Source organism: Entelurus aequoreus, linkage group LG04 (genome assembly GCF_033978785.1).
Source record: "Entelurus aequoreus isolate RoL-2023_Sb linkage group LG04, RoL_Eaeq_v1.1, whole genome shotgun sequence".
Classification (NCBI taxonomy): domain Eukaryota; kingdom Metazoa; phylum Chordata; class Actinopteri; order Syngnathiformes; family Syngnathidae; genus Entelurus; species Entelurus aequoreus.
The window spans coordinates 67,433,235-67,457,204 of record NC_084734.1 but is presented as its reverse complement, the minus strand read 5'-3'; the positions used below and the strand labels follow the sequence as shown (position 1 = coordinate 67,457,204).

Genomic DNA, 23,970 nt, shown 5'->3' with positions numbered 1-23,970 from the left:
TAACAGCTAATACCAAAGCACGCTGATGTGTTTCTGCGATAAAAAAATATTTCCTCAGTTGTTACGATAACAATGTCGCTACAGCTTGGTTATTATACAGGTTACGGAACGTAAATTAAGTACCGGTGACGGTTTTTGAATGCATTTTTTAAGTGATTTAGAGAGAGAATAGATTGCTCTCATTAGCTGCATTGCTAGCTACCCAGAATGAGCTGAGTTTTACAGGTGAAAAAAAACCTTTTTCTTATCTGTTATGATTGTGAACGATAGACAAAATTCCAAAACAAGAACTGTTCCCCTTTAAGTCAGTTTTAAAATTATAAATTGTAATTGATACTGATATGTCTATCACTTTTATTTTTGACAGTCCATATATGTTGACAAGCATACAGAGTTTCAGCACGATCGCCACCTTTCCCACAGCTATTGCTGTGCAATTTACAGTTTGCACATTCTTTTTTAACCTACTGCGTAAAGACAGAACAGCGGACACAGTACAGTTTCAGTTTTGATAAATCACACTGCGTGTGGCAAATACTTATATTTGTGAGCATTCTGAGAATCAGCATATATTCTGCATATTCAGGAAGACAGACACGCTAAATGGATTGCGCTCCTTATTTTGGCGACTTGAGACACAATCCTCTGCGCACAAGCTTGGTAGATCAGCTTTGCCTGCGCTATCAAGTTTGTAGTGGTTTAATACATGCAAACCTTGAGTAGATCTGTACAACATTTGTACAGACCCCATTTTTAATCAGAATTTGTGTCTATTTATTCATAAGGACATTGGTGAATCACAATTTACTGATTTTGGATCTGAGAGGAGCAGTGACTTGCAGTCAGGGGAGGCAGGTGAGGCAGGGCCTCACGGGCCATCATGGAAAGGAAAAAAATGTAAAAAGAAAAAAAAAATGTAATTGTTATATGTATCTAGTGATTATACTATAAAGTTATTTTCCATTTAACTTCTACAGTTTTAGATTATTTTTATTCAAAATCGCTGAATTTTCACATTTGCCGTTCAAATACTGAGAAGAGACTTGCGGTGAGTGACCAGCCAGTTGAGGCACGTCACTGAGTTGAGCCTCACCATGGATTGTGCAATGACTCTGCTAACTGCTGGCCTGCTGTGCAGCGAGACCGTATTGTTATATGAATTATATTATACATTTCCATAGTTTAGTTAGCTGAGGTATATTATGTACAGTGTATTTTGTCAACAACTGTATGTGTGTAACGTATTTCTTGTGCTGAGCAATTATAAAACGGCTGCAAAAGACTCACTGGGTGAGGCTCGCAGTAATCACGCCTCCTGGTGGTAGAGGGCGGTAGTGATTCCAGAGATCATTCTTGCGACTACTCGGCTGCAGAAGAAGTGACAACAAGCAGCAACATTTGGCAGCGATCGTTTATTTTTTCCTCTTGCTTGGACTATTAACATGGAGGATTACATATCTAAAATAAAACAGTTTTCTAAACTGGACTTTCAATCACAGCAGGAGGTAATACTTATAGGAAGATCTCCATCGAGACAGAGAGACTTTTAAAACTGAAGAAAGATAAGGAAGACTTCTATAAACAAGTTATCGATGCTTTTGTTGAAAAGGAGCTGCGCATGGACTACATTTATAAGTAAAGGTAAGACCATAATAACGTTTTTTTTAATTAAATGTGCTTTTTTGTGTGCTACAGTTTTTATGTGTAAAGTTACAGTTAAGTTAAAGTACCAATGATTGTCACACACACTAGGTGTGGTGAAATTTGTCCTCTGCATTTGACCCATCCCCTTGCTCACCACCTGGGAGGTGAGAGGAGCAGTGGGCAGCAGCGGCGCCGCGCCCGGGAATCATTTTTGGTGATTTAACCCCCAATTCCAACCCTTGATGCTGAGTGCCAAGCAGGGAAGAATGCTGGTATGAGCTTTTAAACATAACCCGTTAACTGCTGCCAATCAAATGGTGAATAAGATACTCTTTAGGGTTCATATGTTTGTAAATCTGACTGTGATTAAGTCAGTGCCTCACCAGCCATGAACCTCACCGCACGTCACTGGAGAGGAGGCTTACTAGCTCACCATCCTTGTTTTAGTTCATTCAAAAGTGTTTGATTGGCGTAAGATCATAATTCTGCTCAATTTATTCCATACCAAACTCATCCATTTATTCTTAAAACGTGGTAATGTGTCATGCAGGAAGAGAATAAGGAACCTTCCCAAACTGCAAGGCATCCAAGCGGTTATTGTTTCAGAACTAAAGCATGTCTGTATGTACTTTTATGGTTGCGAGAGGACCTACACTAAGCTGAGTGGATTTAGCTGAGGTGTGTTTAACGTCTATCCTCTTATAGCTGCGGTTCTCCCCTCACACTTCTAATCATATTGAAATTGGTTCTATTTGCAAATGACACAAATGTTTTGCTCCGGGAATAATTTACAAGAGTTTATGGGGGTGTGTCACTGAAGCAATGTGTAAATTAAATAAGCAGTCAAGAGGAGTGGTCAAAAATTCAACCACAAGCTTGTGGATGGCAACCAAAAGCGCCTTATTGCAGTGAAACTTGCCAAGGGACATGTAACCAAATATTAACATTGCTGTATGTATACTTTTGACCCAGCAGATTTGCTCACATTTTCAGTAGACCCATAATAAATTCATAAAAGAACCAAACTTCATGAATGTTTTTTGTGACCAACAAGTGTGTGCTCCAATCACTCTATCACAAAAAAATAAGAGTTGTAGAAATGATTGGAAACTCAAGACAGCCATGACTTTATGTTCTTTACAAGTGTATGTAAACTTTTGACCAAGACTGTATAGGTGAAAGACCTAAAGATGAAAGAATTGGACATTGAAATGTTTTAATGTTTTAACTTAAAATGTGAAAGAAAACCTCCAAACTCTGCTAAGGGAGCCACAACATGTAAGGTGAAAAGTTTACAATGTAATACTGATGTGGTTTACACTAACATTAATTACCTGTAGCTACACATGATGTGTTTTAAAGGTGTACTCTGTCAGATAAGTTCTTGTTGCTTTATGCGGTCCGAACATTTATTGTGAGGAAATGACGTGGGCGTCTTCCTCTTCCCTCCATAGGAGCGCCGAGCATCCTGACTGCTTCCATTTATGTGTCCGCCATGGTTTGGAGAAGGCTTGCCTGGGGGATCCCCTGCTGACACTTCCGATCCAGACATATCCAGCTTCTCTCCTGCGGACCACGACATTCTGGTGTGAGCTTGTTCCTCCAAGACCTCCTCACCGTCATCATGGCGAGTTTGGTGCTTAATGAGACCGGGATGGAGGACTGTGGCATTGACGACTCCTTCAAGTACAACTTGTATTCGGTGGTCTACAGTGTGGTCTTCGTCTTAGGTCTCATCACCAACTGCGCTGCACTGTTTGTCTTCTGCTTCCGCATGAAGATGCGCAACGAAACGACAATGTTCATGACTAATTTAGCACTATCTGATTTAGTCTTTGTTTTTACGCTGCCGTTCAAGGTCTTCTACAATGTGAACCGGCACTGGCCCTTTGGAGATGGACTGTGTAAGATATCAGGAACAGCCTTCATCACTAACATCTATGGTAGCATGCTCTTTCTCACCTGCATCAGCGTGGACCGCTTTTTAGCAATAGTCTACCCTTTCCGCTCCCGCTCCATCCGCACGCGCAGGAACGCCGCAATGGTGTGCGCGGCTGTGTGGCTGACCATTGTAGGAGGAGGGATATCCGTCACCTTCTTCTCTACCATCAACAGCACAAACAGAGCTACAACCTGTTTTGAGGGCTTCTCTAAGAGCACCTGGAGGACCTACCTTTCAAAAATCACCATCTTCATTGAGGTGAAGGCTCTAAAGGCACTAGCGCAACATTTAATTTTTATCATTTGTACTAGTACTTTACTGGTAGAGGTGTCTTGAAGCAATATTGATATCAGATATCAGCAAAATAAATATCGGATATAGGCGTGTATCTAAAATCACAGGTGAAAGCAGACGTGTACAAAGCTCGACAGCCAGTTAACATCTAAATGTCCTCCAATAAGCACAAGATTGGTCTTTTCATGTATTTTAGTGAAGTCATTTACAAAAGGTAAACATGGTAGGCTATGTGCTACTAGGAGCGAGCAGCTACTGAGCGGCTAAGCACAAAATAGCACACAAGCTGGACATAATGGGTGTGCTTAATTGAACACTACTGCTGTCTAAAACCTGACATTTGTCAATACAACCAAGTAATAATAATACAATTATTTTAGTATTATACAAAGTTTCCAAGACTGAAGTGTGTTAAAAGTATCCAGTAATAAACTTGTCCGCATCATTCAACAGTGCTTAGAGAAGTATTTAAATTAGCAGGTGTCGCCAAAAAAACCCAATTACCACTCCACTTCAACTTAGAGTAAAGTATTTGTCATGACCCTTCGCCCGGGTCATGTCTTGATTTATGTTTAGTAGCTTTTTTCCCATGTTTAAGTCTGTTTAGGTTCTCTACCTTCTTTCCATTTACTTTTGGTTGCCATGGACACTAATTGTTTGCACCTGCCTTCGATTTGTTGATTAGCGTCCTCACTTGTTTCAGCCCTTAATTACTCCCCTTTATATACTGGTGTTTTCCAGCTTTTATTTGCTCGGTCAATGTTCGCTTTACGCAACAATTACTTTTTCCTGTTTTCGCCACACTTGGAAGTTTTTTCATCGTCTCAGACTTTCACACTGTTCGTCCGTTGGCAACGTTTTGGTTTGTTGGCTCCATGCTATCCTTGTTTTTGAGCTTTTGTATTTTTTTGCCCCTTCCTACAAGAAATAAATTAGACTCTTACCTGCACGCTGCTTATACCGCTTTCCTCAATATGTGAGGACACAACCGTTGCAGCAATGCGACCCGAAGATAACAGTATTATGTATTGATTTATCATACCTACCATTGCTCGCTCGGTAATTGCACTTGATGAAATCTCAACACTACATAATAGTAAATGTATATATATTTTGTGCTGATATCGTATCGGCTCAATATCGGTATCTATACTTAAGCATCCAATATCGGTATCTCATTGGATGTGCAAAAGTTGTATTGGCACACCCCTAACCTCGAGCAACTAACCATGGAAACCACCACCTACCAAGCTACCTACCATGGACTATCCTGACTATTCAAGCATCTAAAAATACACCTATTCTGTATGCTTAGTAGGGGTGCTGAAAAATATCGATTCCCACCCTAAACACGATTATTTAATCTGATTCTAAATAGATTCATCATTTTCAATAATTTTTTTTAGGACTACATGTTTTAAAAGACAGGCTCCAGCACCCCAAGAGGGACAGGTGGTAAAAAATGGATGGATGGCATTATTTAGGCCACCTTAGCGCTGACTAGCTGCAGGTATACATAATATATCAGCAACCATGAGGAGCTGTTGTAACCTGTAACCAGTTTTGAAATGGTTGTATTATAATTTGTATTCCAAGTAACGTATAGTGAGAATCAGTTTGAATTAAGAATCATGTTGAATCGAGAATGGTTTCTGAATCGAATCGTCACCCCAAGAATCGGAATCAAATTGAATCGATTTTTGAGTTGAAATTTCTTGTAAATAGTGGATTTTCTAACAAAATCTACTTTTGTCTTTAAAAGTTGTAGTAATGCTACCTCGAATATTAAACATGATTACATGTTTTACTGTCTTTCCAGATTGTGGGATTCCTGCTTCCTCTTCTGGCCAACTTGGTTTGTTCCTCACTGGTCCTGAGAACGCTACGTCGTCCAGTGACAGTTGGCCATGGCTGTGACAGCAAGCGTCGTGTCCTGAGGATGATTCTGGTCCATCTTGGCATCTTCATCATCTGTTTTGTCCCGTATAACTCCAACCTCTTCCTCTATGCCCTGGTGAGAACTCAGGCCTTGGTTAACTGCTCTGTAGAGCGCTTCGCCCGAACTCTGTATCCCATCACTTTGTGTCTGGCTAGCCTTAACTGCTGCTTAGACCCTGTGGTCTACTACTTTACCTCGGAGAGTTTCCAAAAAAGTTTGTCCCTGGGAAGCAAAGGGTCCGGTTCCCGACCTGAGAGTATTCCCCGCAGCGACACTGAGACCCAGGACCCGGCAAACACACTCCCAAGAGACACACACACTTTGGCCAGGAATGGAAAAGACATTAAAGTATCAGAAAGTCAATTTTGATGAGAGGAAGAAGAAGAGTTGAACAAGGACAAATGGGTTTAAGAGACCTTGGATTTGAAAAATTGTTTGTCCTGGAAATGACAAATGCATAACTGAGCAGATTAGCTAAATCCTGGTGTAAATCCTCAAGTATGGTCTGGGCTTTACCAATTAATCCACCTCTTGGAATCAAAGGAATGTATCTGTTTATTATTAACAATCTGCAACCGGACACAAACAGACATAAGGAACTTCTTCGAATAACTCAGGCACAACACTCATGCACTGGATGTTTAACTACTGTATATTAAACGTTTATAACTTACTGACCTACATGTTATTGTTTAAATTGCAATGAAATACAGTACATTGTCATTGTTTATTGTGGTGGCACCCATTATTAACACAATACATTAAATCTGGGGTGGGAAGACACAATATGTCTTGTGCTGAGGTTTAGAGCCATTAAATCATTGTTTTGATTTGCTTTCATTACGGTATTATTTCAGTATCCTGTTTCTCTCAGTTTGTTAGTTTGGTCAAACCCACCGGGGCTACCCAGTTGTACGTTTGAACTCAGAAGTTGTCTCCTTGTTTTCAGCAGGCAGACAGTGTGCTCTTGTCGGTGTGATCCCATTGAGGACCTTGGCCTGTTTGCGTGTCATAGGCCAAATGCTTATTACGATCGAAGCAGTGGTCCATTGTTCGCTCCTGAATGAGGTCTCTCGGTCCTAATCTGGCCGTAGACCGCAGAGCTGCTCAAAGTCTCACAACAATGTGTACACACTCCAAAGTACGGCTGAACAGTGTTGACTAAATAATCACCCAAAAGTACAAATAATAAGGTTGAAAAACAGTGAACGCATGATTCAGCAGTTTGCCGTGATTGCGTTTCCTACTGCTGAGACGACATGGATTGCAATGTATTAAGTCTTATCATGATGAATGTACTGCTTCCACTCGCCTTCACTTCCAGTTTGTAAAACAAACAAAAGGGAGAAGTGGTTGTTTTGAAGGTTGAAGCAAAGCTTTTATTGATCGGTGAACTCGGGATGTGAGAATCCTTTCAAGGAAAAAAAAAGGTGTAAAATTGAGAAAAAAACCAGGAACATTTCTATCAGCACCAAGTACTGCAACACAAGTCCCGATAGAATATTTTGAAAATCAAGACTACTTTTCCTGCAATTTACCTTTAGGTTTATTCTCATCTGCTAACCACGTATGGCTTTTTGACAGTTACATGTACTATGTAATGTACCACAGATTTTAGTTCTTTTTATTAGATAATTTACTAATATCACTGAAAGTGCAATGTAAATTTATATAACATGCATGGAAAGAACTCCGAAAATGTTTCCCATTTGGCAACTCTATCCTGAAGCCACGCCTCCTCAGGTAATATACTTATGGTGTTGTGACCTCTGTTTACATTTTGTCACGTCAAAAATATTCCATCTCACTGGCTACTAATTAATGCTCTAGAACTACGAACGGTTTGGAACTAACTGTTTTCGGATTGTAATCATCCAAATAGGATTAGCAGCAAAGTGGACAGCCGTCAACGTTGTGGCTCCAAGAGCAAACAGAGGCAACAAGTGAACTAACTAGATGATCCGCGACCTAGCTAGCTTGTTTCTGTGATCCTGATCGTCTCCCCGTCCTGCAACGCTTTAGCAACAAGAATGTAAATGGTAAATGGGTTATACTTGTATAGCACTTTTCTACCTTCAAGGAACTCAAAGCGCTTTGACACTATTTCCACATTCACCCATTCACACACACATTCACAAACTGATGGCGGGAGCTGCTATGCAAGGCCCTAACCACGACACATCAGGAGCAAGAGTGAAGTGTCTTGCTCAAGGACACAATGGATGTGACTAGGTTGGTAGATGGGGATTGAACCAGGAACCCTCAGGTTGCAGGCACGGCCACTCTCCCAACTGCGCCATGCCGTCCCCGAAGAACAGTGAATACCTGCGGGTTAGGCGAGCGTTCAAAAAATGTTGTGAATGTAGTTTTTTTTTAAATATTTTTTTTAAAAAAGGTGAAAGTGATATTTTGACGAGAAAACAAATGTTTAAAAACACATATTTCACATTTCACATGCCTGGAGGACAGTTAGCATGTGTTTTATTGGAATAACGTATACACAGTCTTGTACAAAAGTCACAGGTCACAAGTCCAGTTTTAGTCATCACATCCTTGTCAATATGTTGGCCTAAATTAAGTGTTTAATTATTTTAAAATTTTATTTGTCATTATTTGTCTTATTTTATATTATGTTGTGGCAATCGATAAAGATAATCATCAAGCGAAATTTCCGTTTTTCGGATTATGAGTGACAATACTAACAACATGAATTGATTTACGTGGACCCCAAATTAAACAAGTTGAAAAACGTATTCGGGTGTTACCATTTAGTGGTCAATTGTACGGAATATGTACTGTACTGTGCAATCTACTAATAAAAGTTTCAATCAATCAATCAATCAACATGGCGGCTAATCTTGGCGCTATCTTCACCGCAACGATCAGTTTGACCAATTTTTTGATGCACCACTGCCTCATCAATAACACATCTCCACATCGGTGAGCCTTTGACGTGAGCAATGTCAAAAGACAAGACATGAGATGTACCAGTTGATCAGGGGTGTCAAACTCATTTTAGCTCAGGGGCCACATGGAGGAAAATCTATTCCCAAGTGGGCCTGAAAGGTAAAATCATGGCATGATAACTTAAAAATAAAAACAGCTCTAAGTAATTTTCTTTGTTTTACTTGGGCCAAAAACAGAACAAGCACATTCTGAAAACGTACAAATCACAAATAATCCTCTGGACAAAACACTTCTAGTTTGTTAAAAAGTCTGAGGAAATTGGTGCAGTTTCAAAAACGCAATGAGCTTGGACTTCGTCTCAGTGTATCTACAAAGCCAGGATTAAACTTTAAGTCACAGTCTTTCTGGGGCTGAACAAAAAACACAACATGTGAACTCTTCTCTGTATTAAATACCTACTTTATCATGTCCAGAAACGGAGGTAAAAAGTATTCAAAAGGGTTAAGTTTTCTCGTTTTTGACAGAGACATTATGGGGGAGTAACGGTGCCAAATAACTATATGTTCGAAGCAGAAGACATAAAACGGCAGGTTTTAAGTTTCATTTGGGTCGAGGGAGAGGAGTCACAGCCACGCTTTACTTTGTACCTCTTGCTAGTTCTAACAGAATTGCTATTGTGACATCCAGTGGACACATTTAGAACAGCAGTTTATCTAATTTTAAAAAATGCAGCTCATTTTAATACTTGGCAAACTCATCACGCGGGCTGGATAATCATTCAATCAATCAATGTTTATTTATATAGCCCTAAATCACGAGTGTCTCAAAGGGCTGCGCAAGCCACAACGACATCCTCGGTTCAAATCCCACATCAGGGCAAGGAAAAACTCAACCCAATGGGACAATGAGAAACCTTGGAGAGGACTGCAGATGTGGGGAACCCCCCCCCCCCCCCCCACCTAGGGCGACCGATGGATGGACGTCGAGTGGATCTAGCATAATATTGTGAAAGTCCAGTCCATAGTGGATCTAACATAATAGTGAGAGTCCAGTCCATAGTGGGGCCAGCAGGAGACCATCCCGAGCGGAGACAGGTCAGCAGCGCAGAGACGTCCCCAACCGATGCACAGACAAGCGGTCCACCCCGGGTCCCGAATTTGGACAGCCAGCGCTTCATCCGTGGCCACCGAACCTGTGCCCCCTCCCTCCACGAGGGAGAGGGGGGCAGAGCAGAAAAGAAACGGCAGATCAACTGGTCTAAAAGGGGTGTCTATTTAAAGGCTAGAGTATACAAATGAGTTTTAAGATGGGATAAAACCGGTTCGCGGGCCGTACGGTCGATACCCCTGCAGTAGATGTACCACGCCACTTAATGCTTACACGACTGCTATCAGCAGCTGTCTGCACAATGCAAATTGGAGATCAATTCTGTTGATGCACTTCATCTTCGACATCATCAGAGCCGAATGACATTGGTGAGCCTTTGCCGTTAGCGATGTGGAAAGACTGTCATGATGACGGACCGCTGCGGTAGATGTGACACCAAGATGCGGAGACAGGAGACGACGTGCAGGTAAGAAGAGTCTTTAATTAACAACAAAGAACGAGAAAGCATAGGGGAAAAAGTACTTAGCATAATAAACCAAAGCAATGATATACAAGCAACAATGATCCAGTCCTGTAGGGCAGGCATATGAAGAAGTCAGGTATGCCCAGATTGCTAATCTGGGACAGGTGAGGAAGACAGGACTCAGGCTGTAAGAGTGGTAGAGCCAGACAGGAACTGGAACAAAATAAGAACGTTGGACAAGAAACAAATACAGAAAATAATGAAACACAAAACGAGGTCTGACCTGACATGACAGGGCGTGACAATGACAATGTGGCCGTCAGGGCTAGCAAGACCTTCTCTGCTGGCTTAACAAAAATCATGATCATAAATTAATAACAGTTTATTTTATTGTATTTATTCCATAAATATATAAAAGTATTCATCATATTCTCTTCATGTCATATTAGACTCCAGTGTTGCTTGTTTTTACGTTGGTGATTTTATCCAATCAGAATTCAGCTAGCTTGTCTCCAGCGCTGTATGAATTCTGCCGGAGGACTTCTGAACCAACTTTAGTGGCGGCTGTACAGTGTAAACGAACAGAGGACATTCAGTTGATAGACAGTTGCGATAGCCAATTAGATCACGAGTTACTGACAGTGTTCGCCTTACATTAAACGTGACTGTGATAGGATACTCACTTGTCACTCCCAAGTGAGCATCCAATCACAACTTGTGATTTACGAAAGCAGCAAGTGGCACCGGTGCCATACCCGGCCAGCGGAGAAATCAGCGGTACTCACTTTTTAAACCCACAAAGAAGGAGAGCAAAACGTTGATTAGGTGACAAATATATATTTGCAAGGCCATTTTCAAGAAGGATATTTAAAGAGAATCTAGACACGACCCCTTGAAACTAGCTAAGCTGTCCCAGGTGGTGAAATGTTTTGCCCGCCACTTCTACTCAAATCAACCAACTATGAGCGGTACCACTGGCTTTACGGTGTCGAAGGGGTTCTACAAATTGTGAGTACAAATATATTTTTTCACATTTAATGTTTTTTTACAACTATTTCTATTTTGACAGTAGTAAGTAAGATGTGTTTTAATTTCTGATGTGGTTTATGGATTTTTTAAAAGCGCCCGTTTTGTACACTATTGACTAATTGAGGCGATTCAATACTCAGTCGTGCGCAGGTGTGTTTCTGTGTAGTATTTCTCAGGCCATGGTCATGTGAGGACATAAAGTATGGTTTTTGAGCGGTACCTATTGAAGTCGGACCAAGTAATACATCACTGAAAGCCGAGGTAGGAAACGCACGGCCCGCCACCGGGTACACGCAAAGCTAACAACTCGGAATGCTAACAACTCGGCTAATTGTTGCAGCTCCGACTGTCAGGTTGACTAACTAACAACACACGGCTGTGGTTTCAGCACGTAGAAGCCCAGTTGTAATTTAGAGGAATTACCCAAGATGTGTGTGACAAAGTAGTTCCACATCCTCTGGGCTACCAGTGGTTACCGTAATTTACAGTGGAACACACTCAAAGCTACTATAATGAGTGAAAGGTGAAGGTGACTATACAGATTTTATTTCATGTATAGATGGCTGTAATTATTTTTTTAAAAACCTTTTTAGAAGTTCGTAAAAAAAAAAAGTATGATATAAATATGAAAATATTTTATTTACTAATATAATAATCACCTTCGCGGGTATTAAATTACCACCATTTAGCTGTGATTAATGAGAGACTGCTGTACTGCTTATGCTTTACAGCAGGGGTCCCCCGAACTAAGGATCCGGCCCGCCAGCGTCCAAAATCCGGCCCACCAGCATCTAAAATCCGGCACGCGGTAACTCCCAAGTTAAAAAAAAAATATATATATATATATATATATATATATATATATATATATATATATATATATATATATATATATATATATATATATATATATATAAAATCTGTCCTTTCTAATCCATTTTCTACCGCTTGTTACTCTCGATGTCTCCTAGCTGCTTAGGCAAATGATGTTGTCTAAAAATTAATTTTCCCATTGACATCATCGCGCTCGGAATATATATATATATATATATATATATATATATATATATATATATATATATATATATATATATATATATACACGTTAAGTCAGGAAAAAACACAGAGGCTATTTCATCCTTACAAGCCTGTTTCGCAGGTTTCCCGTTTATATATATATATATATATATATATATATATATATATATATATATATATATATATATATATATATATATATATATATATATATATATATATATATATATATATATATATATGTATATATACAGTATATATATCAGAATCTGTATAGTTTTAGTGCCATTGTTTGAGAACGGGTTCACAAACTAGGAATTTTTCTTGGTACAATCGTGCAACATAATACACATATAACACAGAATGGGTAATAAAAATGAGCTGTATCCGCAGCCTCCGTAGCAGAACCTCCAGGTTCTGTAACAGCTTCTTCCCTCAGGCCGCAAGACTCTTGAACGCATCATAATTATGCCCCTCAATTCCTCCCAAAAAAGGATTAACTTGCTGGAATATAAAGACAATATAATATACATCCATAAACCTGGATGCATATGCAAAAGTGCAATATATTTATCTGTACAGTAATCTATTTATTTATATCTGCACCTTATTGCTTTTTTATCCTGCACTACCATGAGCTAATGCAACAAAATTTCGTTCTTATCTGTACTGTAAAGTTCAAATTTGAATGACAATAAAAAGGAAGTCTAAGTCTAGTCTATATATATATATATATATATATATATATATATATATATATATATATATATATATATATATATATATATAGAGAGAGAGAGAGAGAGAGAGAGAGAGAGAGAGAGAGAGAGAGAGAGAGAGAGAGAGAGTTTGGGGACCCCTGCTTTACAGTATATTATGTGTAAACAAGCTGCCCTGAGGTACTTTGAACATGCACTCATGCATAGAACTGAATTGTGGCCTTACTTGGGAATGGAAGCGGCCCCCGAACCTTTATCTCTGGAGCTTTGCTAAAAAGAAACAAAATCGCACACGCATGCCCAAGAGCTTGCATGATCTTGATTTATCTCACTGTAAAGAGGTGTTGAAAAAGAGGCTTGAAAAAGATAGCAACGTAGTGTGTGGGTTTGTTTTAGTGGTGTGAAGCAATGACAATGCAATGTTATCATTCTCTGAGGAAGTATCACACAGTAGAACAGTAGATTTTGGGGGCCAAAAGGTAGCAGCCAGGATGATACAAATGTGCAGGAAGTAAAGAAGAGGAGTTGGAGTTCAGGAAAAAACATCCATTTTCATTGAAGGGTTCAAGGTCAGAATTTGGCTGAACATTGTCATGAAGAATGTTGTGCAACACTTACCTCTAGAGGACAATGTGCATATTGCAAAAACACCTTTGCAGACACATTTACACTGTAATGAAATGTATTTAAAACATGCACCCCTGCAAGCTATACAACCACAATAATTAATATAAATTGAAATGATCAACTCTCTGACATCGCCAATCAAAAAAGTGTGTTATTTATTATATTTGTCATGTCGAATGTTTGCTACAGTTACAGTATTAGATAGTTTATACGTAATGCTGTCATATTTTGACCAACATATGTCATGTGCATGTCGCTCTCTCCCTTTTGTAGGCATGTTATTCCTCTATGATGCAGGTTCTGTGTGGCATTAAATTGTGAGTGTAGCAATCACTTCCCCTTTTTCACACCACACTAGCAACTGAATGCCTGTAGTTAAGCATGGGAGTGGCCAATGTACACAAAAAAACCTCCAGCATGCGCACGGATGCCCTTTAGTGGGTTTTTTTTTGTGATTTCATGGGGCATATTGAAACTACAGTTTGTTGTTTACAGAAGAGTGTGAAGCCGTTACTCTGCTGCACAGAACATGTTGCTGCTGGGGGTCACACTTTGGCCTACACCTGCCCTCCTCATGCACATTCAGTACTAGGAAGAAGACAAAGCACAAGGTAATGGCCTTAAAACTCTAGTATTTTTATTCTTTGCAAAGTCATTTCAGGATGCATAATTGAGATCACGTTCCTGGGTCATGCTGTGCCGCTGGCAGTTAATTAGTTGTGAATCTCACTTTCTCTCCTGCTTGATTTTTATGATACAGTAAGTAGTGTTGTTTTTAGAGGGGATTTAATGTGTAATTGTAAGAAGTGGAGACCTTAAAGGAAGATTCATTTTTTCGTTTAAAGCCCATATAAAACTTGGAAAGCACTTGAGAACGCAGACCTCTGCCAGGCCAGACCTCCCAAAAGTACAAAAAAGTCCTGAATCCAGACAGTTATCAGGTGTTCTGAGAACATTTTCTACCCGTAAAGAAATTGCTACCCAACGCTACTGAGCATGCGCATCAACGCTGAAGGTTTCCTCGAACAAAATAACCATAGCAATTACAGTAAGGTAAAAAAAAACCGTTGCTATATTGTGGTTATTTTTAGCAATATTTTACATACCAGGAAACAAGCTAAAACAAAAAACAGTACGAACCTTAATTAACCAAAAATGCATGGCTGCATGGTTGTTTTTCTATGCATGTGTTGGCAACTCAAAATGTTAAAAGAGCCATTTTGGAGCAAAACTACAAACAATACAAATCCTTGTATAAGTCTTATAATAAAGTCAACACACAATATAAGTGTCGATATGAGCGATATTAGCTATGAAAACGATTACGTGTCGCAGGCTGACGCAAATCTTCATTGACAGAAATGTTGAAATTTAGTATTTATTCTACACATTTTTACAACATTGGAAAACATTGGTAAAACCGAGGCTTCTCAGAGGGTGAGATAACTCCTGGAAATTACTAGCTTAGAATGACCAAATGTATAGATGTGTGTGTATACATTAGAGCATGGGTGTCAAACTCTGGCCCGCCATGTAATTTCACTTGGCCCTAGAGGCGATATCAAATTAACACTAGAGCTGGCCCCCCAATTATATACAGCGGCGGTGCCGCGGTAACACCGCATTCACCGCTAATTCTCATACTTGCAACCCCTCCGGGAGACTCCCAAATTTCAGTGCCCCTGGGGTGGGGTTTGGTGGTAGCGGGGGTGTATTTTGTAGTGTCCCTGAATAGACCTTACCAGGAAGGCTGAGGAGTGTGATCCCACGATAGTTAGAACACCCCTTCCAGTTCCCCTTTTTAAATAGACTCACTTTGCCAATCCGGAGGAAACACCCCCAATGTCCATGCAATGCTGCAGAGTCTTGTCAACCAAGACTGGCCCACAGCATCCAGAGCCTTAAGGAACTCCGGGCGGATCTCATGTACCTCGGGAGCCTGTCACCGAAGAGCTTCTTAACTACCTCGAGAACCTGAGCCCCAGAAATAGGAGAGCCCACCACAGTTCCTAGCCACTGTTTCTTCATGAGACTTGTAGGTGGGATTGAGGAGGTCTTCAAAGTATTCCTTCCACCGATCCACAACATCCCCAGTCGAGGTCAGCAGCACACGTTCTCTGCCATACACAGTGTTGACAGTGCACTGCTCCCCCCTCCTGAGGTGGCGGATGGTGGTCCAGAATCGTTTAGAAGCCATCGGGAAGTTGTTACCAATGGCTTCTCCGAACTCTTCCCATGTCCGAGTTTTTGCCTCTGTAACCCTTAAAACTACACACTGCTTGGCCTGTTGGTTCCCTTACTGCTGTCTCCAGAGTCCCATGAGCCAAAAGGACCCAATAGTACTCCTTCTTCAGTTTGACGGCATCCAGGTCCTGGGATTACCGCTACGGCAGGCCCCATCCACCTTGCAACCACAGCTCCAATCGACTGCCTCGACAATCATTTTCTGTACAAAGGCCTCTTTTTTCTTGCAAGAATGTTTTATCCTGTTTGTCATCCAAAGTTTGTTAATATTTTTTTGTGTTAATATTGCCTCCAATTTTGATTATTTTACATTTCTTATTATACAAATCGTGTAATCAATATACCAAAATTTCAGGACTATAGACCCTGAATTTATTGTCATCATGAAGCCAGTGAAACCGGGAAAAATCCATAAATTAGCCGCATCATGGTATAATCGTGGTTGGAAGTTTACATACACTTGTAAAGAACATAATGTCATGGCTGTCTTGAGTTTCCAATAATTCTACAACTCTTATTTTTTTGTGATAGAGTGATTGGAGCACATACCGGTTTGTCACAAAAAACGTTCATGAAGTTTGGTTCTTTTATGAATTTATTATGGGTTTACTGAAAGTGTGACCAAATTTGCCCGGTCAAAAGTATACATACAGCAATGTTAATATTTGGTTACATGTCCCTTGGCAAGTTTCACTGCAATAAGGCACTTTTGGTAGCCATCCACAAGCTTCTGGCAAGCTTCTGGTTGAATTTTTGACCACTCCTCTTGACAAAATTGGTACAGTTCAGATACATTTGTTGGTTTTCTGACATGGACTTGTTTCTTCAGCATTGTCCACACATTTAAGTCAGGACTTTGGGAAGGACATTCTAAAACCTTAATCGTAGCCTGTTTTAGCCATTCTTTTACCACTTTTGACGTGTGTTTGGGGTCATTGTCCTTTTGGAACACCCAACTGTGCCCAAGACCCAACCTCCGGGCTGATGATTTTAGGTTGTCCTGAAGAATTTGGAGGTAATCCCCCTTTTTCATTGTCCCATTTACTCTCTGTAAAGCACCAGTTCCATTGGCAAAACAGGCCCAGAGCAAAATACTACCACCACCATGCTTGACAGTAGGATTGGTGTTCCTGGGATTAAAGGCTTCACCTTTTCTCCTCCAAACATATTGCTGGGTATTGTGGCCAAACAGCTCAATGTTTGTTTCATCTGACATCACATGGACAAAGATAAGACCTTCTGGAGGAAAGTTATGTGGTCAGAACTTTTGACCACGACTGTATATACATATATTCTGTAGTTCGGAAGAAAATTATTCTTTTTTTTTATGTATATAAACCACTGGGCGTGCATAATTTATAATGTTTCTTTTTAGGAAAGTAGAGCAGTAGGTTTGAACAGTGTCAATTATTACTTTATTTCTAGGAAATAAAAGTTTATTATACAGTATGTTGACATGCATTAACATTTCCAACTCTATTTCTAATTAACACTGCAATAACACTGCTTTCTGTCTTATCCATTTGTGTGTGAAAACAAGATCATTTAACGATGGAATAGGGGCTTTCTGTTCTGGATTTTGCTTGGCACTATTGTGGAGGTGCATTGAAATATCAAAAGTCCACCTCCTGTCACTCACTTGAAATGTGTGAATACAAATGGCGTAGCAGCGAGCCATGAAGAATCAGGCCACCATCTATTTGGGTAAAAACCCTCATGGGGCCTGAGAGGAAGGGCGGATGATATGCTGCACTGATATGTTCTGCTGCTTTCTTCTGTAATTACTGCTCTGAAAAATAATCATTCATGATGGGAATATTTTCGGCATCAAATACACGTGCAAAACCAACAAAAACATACATTTGTGCTATTTTGTATGTGACAGCGGGAATGACGCTGAATGCGTCCAGATCATGGCACGGGTCCCTCATGGCCAACTCCTCATGCGGCCACAATATGACAGAGTGGGAGGAGCTTATGGACAAAATGTACACATACTTCTACCTGCTGCTCTTCATACCAGGACTGCTGCTCAATACCATTGCTTTGTGGTTCTTCTGCACACAGAATAGGTAGACTCACACACACACACACACACACACCCATGCACACACATAATTGTGTTGGACATTTCTTTTACAGTACTCTTTACAGTATTTTGTGTGTGTGTGTGTGTTTGTGTGTGACAGAAAGAAGATCAAGACGGTGATCTTCATGGTAAACTTGGCCTTGGCCGACCTGGTCCACATCCTCTCTCTGCCACTCAGGATCTATTATTACTTGACACATACGTGGCCCTTTGGACACATCGTCTGCTTGCTCTGCTTCTACTTGAAGTACCTCAACATGTACGCGGCTATTGGGTTTTTGGTAAGCAACCACTGTGAGAATGATGTATGCAGATAATAATAATGCTGAAGTGACAATAAACAATACATTGGGATGTCGGCAGTGTGGAAACATTTTGGGTACTTAAAAAAATTACTATGGAGTCATTGAAGATGATGGCTCACCCATTTGCAAAAGGTGCCAAAAAAAAGGGTGTAATACGTCCAATATGGTGCAGTGTGTACGGGATCACCACACCGTTTTATATGCTAAAGTAAAGTTAAGACATATCAAAGGAGTTGAATAATGTTAACACAGAAGTAAATAACAACCTTATTCTGGATATCAGTTGGGGCACAAACCGTCTGTTGCTTCGGGTTTAAAACTCCTTCCATGAATCCAACTTTGAGATAATTAAAAGTTTTGTTTCCATGATTTTCGTGCGAAAATTCTTTCCATCCAAAAACCTCATCCGCCGATGTTTTTGCATCCGACCTGCATCTGCTCCGATACATTCTTGGTAGTAGCGTCATGTTCGTAGCTCAATCTAAGATCATTTATTGATGCTGTCTGCTATTTAAAATCAGCGAAGCCATTACAGATGTAATATCTGTAATCTGTGCCAATATCACAGCGGACATCAGATAAAACAAGTTGTAATGGCTAGTGTGACGTCATAGGTCAACCGGAAAAGTAATTCAGTTATTCGCGCTAAAATGAATAAGCAGTGTGTATCACTGTAAACCCGAATGCTCAAAATAATGAATTAGAATAAGTAGTGTAAACTTAAAAAAGTTGTTAAAAGTTGTGCTTACTTAAAAATGATGAGTGTGAGTAACATTTTACTTCTTTTTAACTTTATAAAACTTGTTATTTTTAATTAATATTAACTTGTTTGCAGATTATGTAACTGCTACTTAAAATAATTAACTCACAGTTGCTTTAATTAAGCAAATCAATCAAACAATATACTAATATGATCCACTTCAAGACACTCTTCAAACTTAAAGTGTTTACAAAGCACAAAGAAAAAGAACCAAGATAAACATTCTGAATTTATTTCATCCATCCGTCTGTTATTTTTTCAAAATAATCACACCAAATGAAATCTAACTTACTTCACAGAGTATTATTTATTTATTTATTTTTTATTGCTATTACTTATGGAGTATATTGTGAATAAATGGAGAACAGGAAGTGACCAAAAGTTTTAGCAACTGTTATGTAAAAGAAAAGGGGTAGGATTAAATAAGATCTGCTTCTTCCTACTCCTTTTCGAACATGTTGAATAGAGAAACTGGAAATTGTGATGTGTCATGTTGCATGCTTGCATGTTCGAAATAAACTCAAACTCAAACTCAAACTTAAAACTCAGTGGATTAAACATAATTGTGTCTTATTTTGAAAGAACAAATCATGAAATCGAATGAAGAATGAATTAAGAATGAATCAATCGCATTATAGATTTGTATATACTCTGTGTGTATGTATATATAAATTATTACATGCACGCGCAAGCACACACACCCAGTGCTTTTATTTTGTAGCATTTGCGTGCACTTCCTCTTCAGGCAGCAGACAGGAGGAGTAACATTTTTGAGTTGGCTTAATTGGTAAGTTTACTTCAATTATAATTTAAAAAGTACATTGAACATAAACTCCAAATATTTACGATGTGATGTACTCAAGTATTTGAGTTTATGAACTCAAAAAATATGTGGAAACTGATTGCCTCGCTTTTTTTTAGTTCTGCTTACTTATTCGGGTTTACAGTGATGCCGTACGACCAATTTAGTGCATGGAAACGTAGTGAGCGATTAGCCTTGATGAATCACACCATGTGTGCTAATGATTAAATTAGCCCCTCCTCCTCCTAGTATCCTCTGTGTTCTGATGATCATATAATGTGCATATTCATGAAAACAGACACGGCAAATAATTTCCCCCCTTACTTAAGAGACGCAATCCTCTGTGCACAAACCTAGTATTTATTGATTGAAACTTTTATTAGTAGATTTCACAGTACAGTACATATTCCGTACAATTGACCACTAAATGGTAACACCCGAATAAGTTTTTCAACTTGTTTAAGTTGAAGTTAACTTGTCCACGTTAATCAATTCATGGTATAGTACAGGGGTCGGCAACCCAAAATGTTGAAAGAGCCATATTGGACCAAAAATACAAAAACAAATCTGTCTGGAGCCGCAAAAATTTAAAAACCATAATACATACAGATAGTGTGTCATGAGATATAAATTGAATTAAGAGGACTTAAAGGAAACTAAATGAGCTCAAATATAGCTACAAATGAGGCATGATGATGCAATATGTACATATAGCTAGCCTAAATAGCATGTTCGCATCGATTAGCTTGCAATCATTCAGTGACCAAATATGTCTGATTAGCACTCCACACAAGTCAATAACATCAACAAAACTCACCTTTGTGCATTCATGTACAATGTTAAAGGTTTGGTGGACAAAATGAGACAGAAAAAGAAGTGGCATAAAACACGTCCTAGAAAGTCGGAGAAAGTTACACATGTAAACAAACTAAGGTGAGTTCAAGGACCGCCAAAATTAGTAGGACAAAACGGCGCTCGCCAAATACTCGAATCAGTGAAGCATGTTTAATATAAACAGTGTGCTTTATAACAATTAGGGAGGTTTGTGTCATGTTTGTCCTCCTACAGAAACCATATTAAAACAAAAAATGTATTTTTTTCCGCTCATCTTTTTCCATTTTTCATAAATTTTTGAAAAAGCTCCAAAGAGCCACTAGGGCGGCGCTAAAGAGCCGCATGCGGCTCTAGAGCCGCGGGTTGCCGACCCCTGGTATAGTAGATCAGCTTTGCGTGTGTTATCAAGTTTGCACGTGCAAACCATTAGTAGACCAGGCCTTAAATGGCTGTTTTTTGGTTTGTTTTCCAGACGTGCATCAGTGTGCAGAGGTGTGTGTTCCTGCTTGACCCCTTCTCCACACGGAGGTGGAGAAGCCGCTTTGACCTTGCCATCAGCGTGCTGGTGTGGGTGCTGGTCGGTCTGGCCTGCTCACCTTTCATCGTCATGCGAGCCAGCAGCAGCGCCTCGAACCCTTCCATAACTTCTCAGCATGTCTTAAACAAGTCCGCTTTTCTGCACGTCACCCAGGAGCCAGCCCGCTGTTTCAAAGACTTGCCCATGCGTCAGGTGCCCCTGCCCCTGGGTGTCACCTTGATGGTGTTCTGCGAACTGTTTGGTTTCTTGATTCCGTTGGTCTGCATTAGTTACAGCTCTGTCTGCATCAGCCGCTCCCTCTACCAGAGCTACTCGCAGGCTTCAGGCAACTCCTCCTTACGTCGCCTCTCCTCGTTCACCTCGGCTGATATCAACCAAACTAATGGGGAGAAGCGGCATGCCTTGCGGATGGTGCTGAGCTGCTCCATTGTGTTCCTGTTGTGCTTTGCCCCGTACCACATCAACTTCCTGCTTTATCTAATGGTACAGCAAGGTCTTGTATCAGATTGTGCCTTCAGGCTAGCCGTACGCCAGTTCCACCCAGTTTCTCTGTGTCTGGCCAATCTAAGCTGCTGCCTCAACCCTCTGCTCTACTACTTTCTCACCGCAGAATTCAAGTTGCACTTTAGCAGGCGCACCTTGTCGTCGACGAGCTCCCACACTCTGCCGACGCGCTCTGCCGAATTGTGATGGTAGCTCTCCACACAGAGGCTAGAGTGGTCTTCAACCTGTCAATCTTCATTTGAAAGTAGAACGCCAAATAGTGAGGAGGCTAAACAGGGCTGGGTGAAACGGCAAAAAAATGATCGTGATTCATTTTATCCTATCCTTGGATCTCAATATCACAATTTGTTTTTAACATGCCAGTTTTAAAGCATCGGTACTAAAAAAAAATAAAAATAAACTAGAGATTAGTTTAAAAAAAATCAACATAGAGTGGAACCTCAATTTATGAACCCCTCAAACAGAAATAAAATAAACTTAGTTGTACGAACCTCATCTCCGCGTATGAACAATCAATTGTGAGCGAGCCGATCGATCCCCGGTGCTTGTTTATTCCGCAAAGCAGTTCTGTCGTTATAGCTTCTGTGCTATTTGCTGCTTTGTGCGCAAATGTGGTTTTTAGCCTTTTCACAACATGTCTCTATTTTTTTGTCAATATGAGTCCAAAGAAAACGATGTGTGCTTTGAAATATTCCGAAAGTATACACAGCGTTGTCGACACTTCCCTCTCCGCCTCCTTCTCCCTTCCACTGCACACCAAAAAGATTAACCAACAAGGTGAAGTGGATTACAATTTGTATTCCTAATCATTGTAGTTGCCTGGCTGTTAAAAATAAGGAGTTTTGTGATGTTATACTGTGAGTGCACCACAGTGCTAGTGAAAGTGTGTGCGCGTGTCAACAGTGTAGCGAGTTAAAAAGTAGTTCACTACATTGTTTACCATACAAAATGTATCTTTGAACTGGAAATAAATCTGCCGACAGCAACATATATACGTAGGATAAATCTAAAAAACAACTTTTGCTTCATAATTTCATATTTTGTTATGTCTATCTATTCATTTATTTTCTCCACTTCGTTTACCTGATGGTAAAAATCGTGAACACGTGACACAAACTGTCCCAATTCACATTGCTCCAGGAGTGGTTGGAGGACTATCTCCCGGACCCACACTCCCTCGACTGTATGGGCTGGGTCCTTGGAAGAATGCAGCCGCTGAATTAGGACACAGCTGTAGACATCCTAAAACTTGAACTTAATTTAAACCCCCTCGGTCCTCCTTGTCTTCTTTTACATTGTTTTACCTGCAGTCCCAAGTCAAAACTGCCCTGCCCTGCCCACAGGTACCCTCCCCTCCAGTGAAAGCTGAAATATACTCTCGCGACAGGTTTCCCCTCTGACAGCATCTTGATTAATTCCCACTGGATGCGGAACAGCGGCGGACTCTTTCTGTTTCCATTCACATCAATGTGTCAGTATCCACTGCCTGTAGAACGGCATCAACATCCCTGCACTAAATATGCATTGAGCTTCTACATATGCCGGTCGCCGCAATACGGTGGATCAATTTAATTAATATTGATTGCTTGTGTTGGACAGGGAGTCATGCACAAACACAAAACAAATTATCCGGTTTACTTCCAAAATAAAATACTCTGTTTTCAAGGCGAATCGTGTTTTACACTTTAAAATGTCCTAAAATGAAGTCAACTTGTCAATGGTTTTCAGACACAATTTCACCTTGTTGACACAAATGAGGACATGCTGATTCTAGAGGTCCAAAATTAAAGAATAATATTGCTGGCATATCAATCAATCAATCAATGTTTATTTATATAGCCCTAAATCACAAGTGTCTCAAAGGGCTGCACAAGCCACAACAGCATCCTCGGTACAGAGCCCACATATCCCGGGAAGCTACAGTATATGGGGGCCCGTGTCAAAGACCAGTGGATACGGGGGCTAGGTATGCAGGGGAGGGGTTAGCGAGAATGGAATGAGGTGTGTGCGTGTGTGTGTGTGTGTGTGTGTGTAGTGTGTGTGTGTGTGTGTGTGTGTGTGTGTGTTCGCACGCAATGCTTGCTGGGGATGATGTAACCGTTGTGTTGTTGTTTGCTACAAAAAGTTTTCGTTCTCCAAGGAAAAACTGTGGTTTTTGCCATGGGTCAGGTCAAGTCAGTGGCAT

At 40.2% G+C, this 23,970-nt stretch overlaps 3 protein-coding genes across 6 annotated transcripts in view; all 3 read left to right on the top strand.

Moving 5' to 3' along the window:
* LOC133648955 (lysophosphatidic acid receptor 4-like) overlaps window positions 1–6,623 on the top strand; it is a 44,540-nt gene extending 37,917 nt beyond the window's left edge. For 2 of the 4 annotated variants that reach the window (XM_062045535.1, XM_062045536.1), the window contains 3 exons: window positions 3,099–3,230; window positions 3,503–3,844; window positions 5,700–6,623. In XM_062045535.1, the coding sequence (XP_061901519.1) occupies window positions 3,129–3,230; window positions 3,503–3,844; window positions 5,700–6,188 (933 nt within the window). In that variant the 5' untranslated portion in view covers window positions 3,099–3,128 and the 3' untranslated portion in view covers window positions 6,189–6,623. Of the gene's footprint in view, window positions 1–3,098; window positions 3,845–5,699 lie in introns of all 4 variants that reach the window. The other 2 variants (XM_062045533.1, XM_062045534.1) reach the window with 1 other exon arrangement.
* slc7a2 (solute carrier family 7 member 2) overlaps window positions 1–23,970 on the top strand; it is a 396,413-nt gene that overhangs the window by 347,397 nt on the left and 25,046 nt on the right. The window lies entirely within an intron of this gene.
* Window positions 14,235–23,970, top strand: part of LOC133649220 (uncharacterized) — a 31,033-nt gene continuing 21,297 nt past the window's right edge. Inside the window, exons 1-4 of the mRNA XM_062046052.1 lie at window positions 14,235–14,320; window positions 17,839–18,025; window positions 18,143–18,323; window positions 21,216–21,967. Coding sequence (XP_061902036.1) covers window positions 17,844–18,025; window positions 18,143–18,323; window positions 21,216–21,967 — 1,115 coding nt within the window. The 5' untranslated portion in view covers window positions 14,235–14,320; window positions 17,839–17,843. The remainder of the gene's footprint in view (window positions 14,321–17,838; window positions 18,026–18,142; window positions 18,324–21,215; window positions 21,968–23,970) is intronic.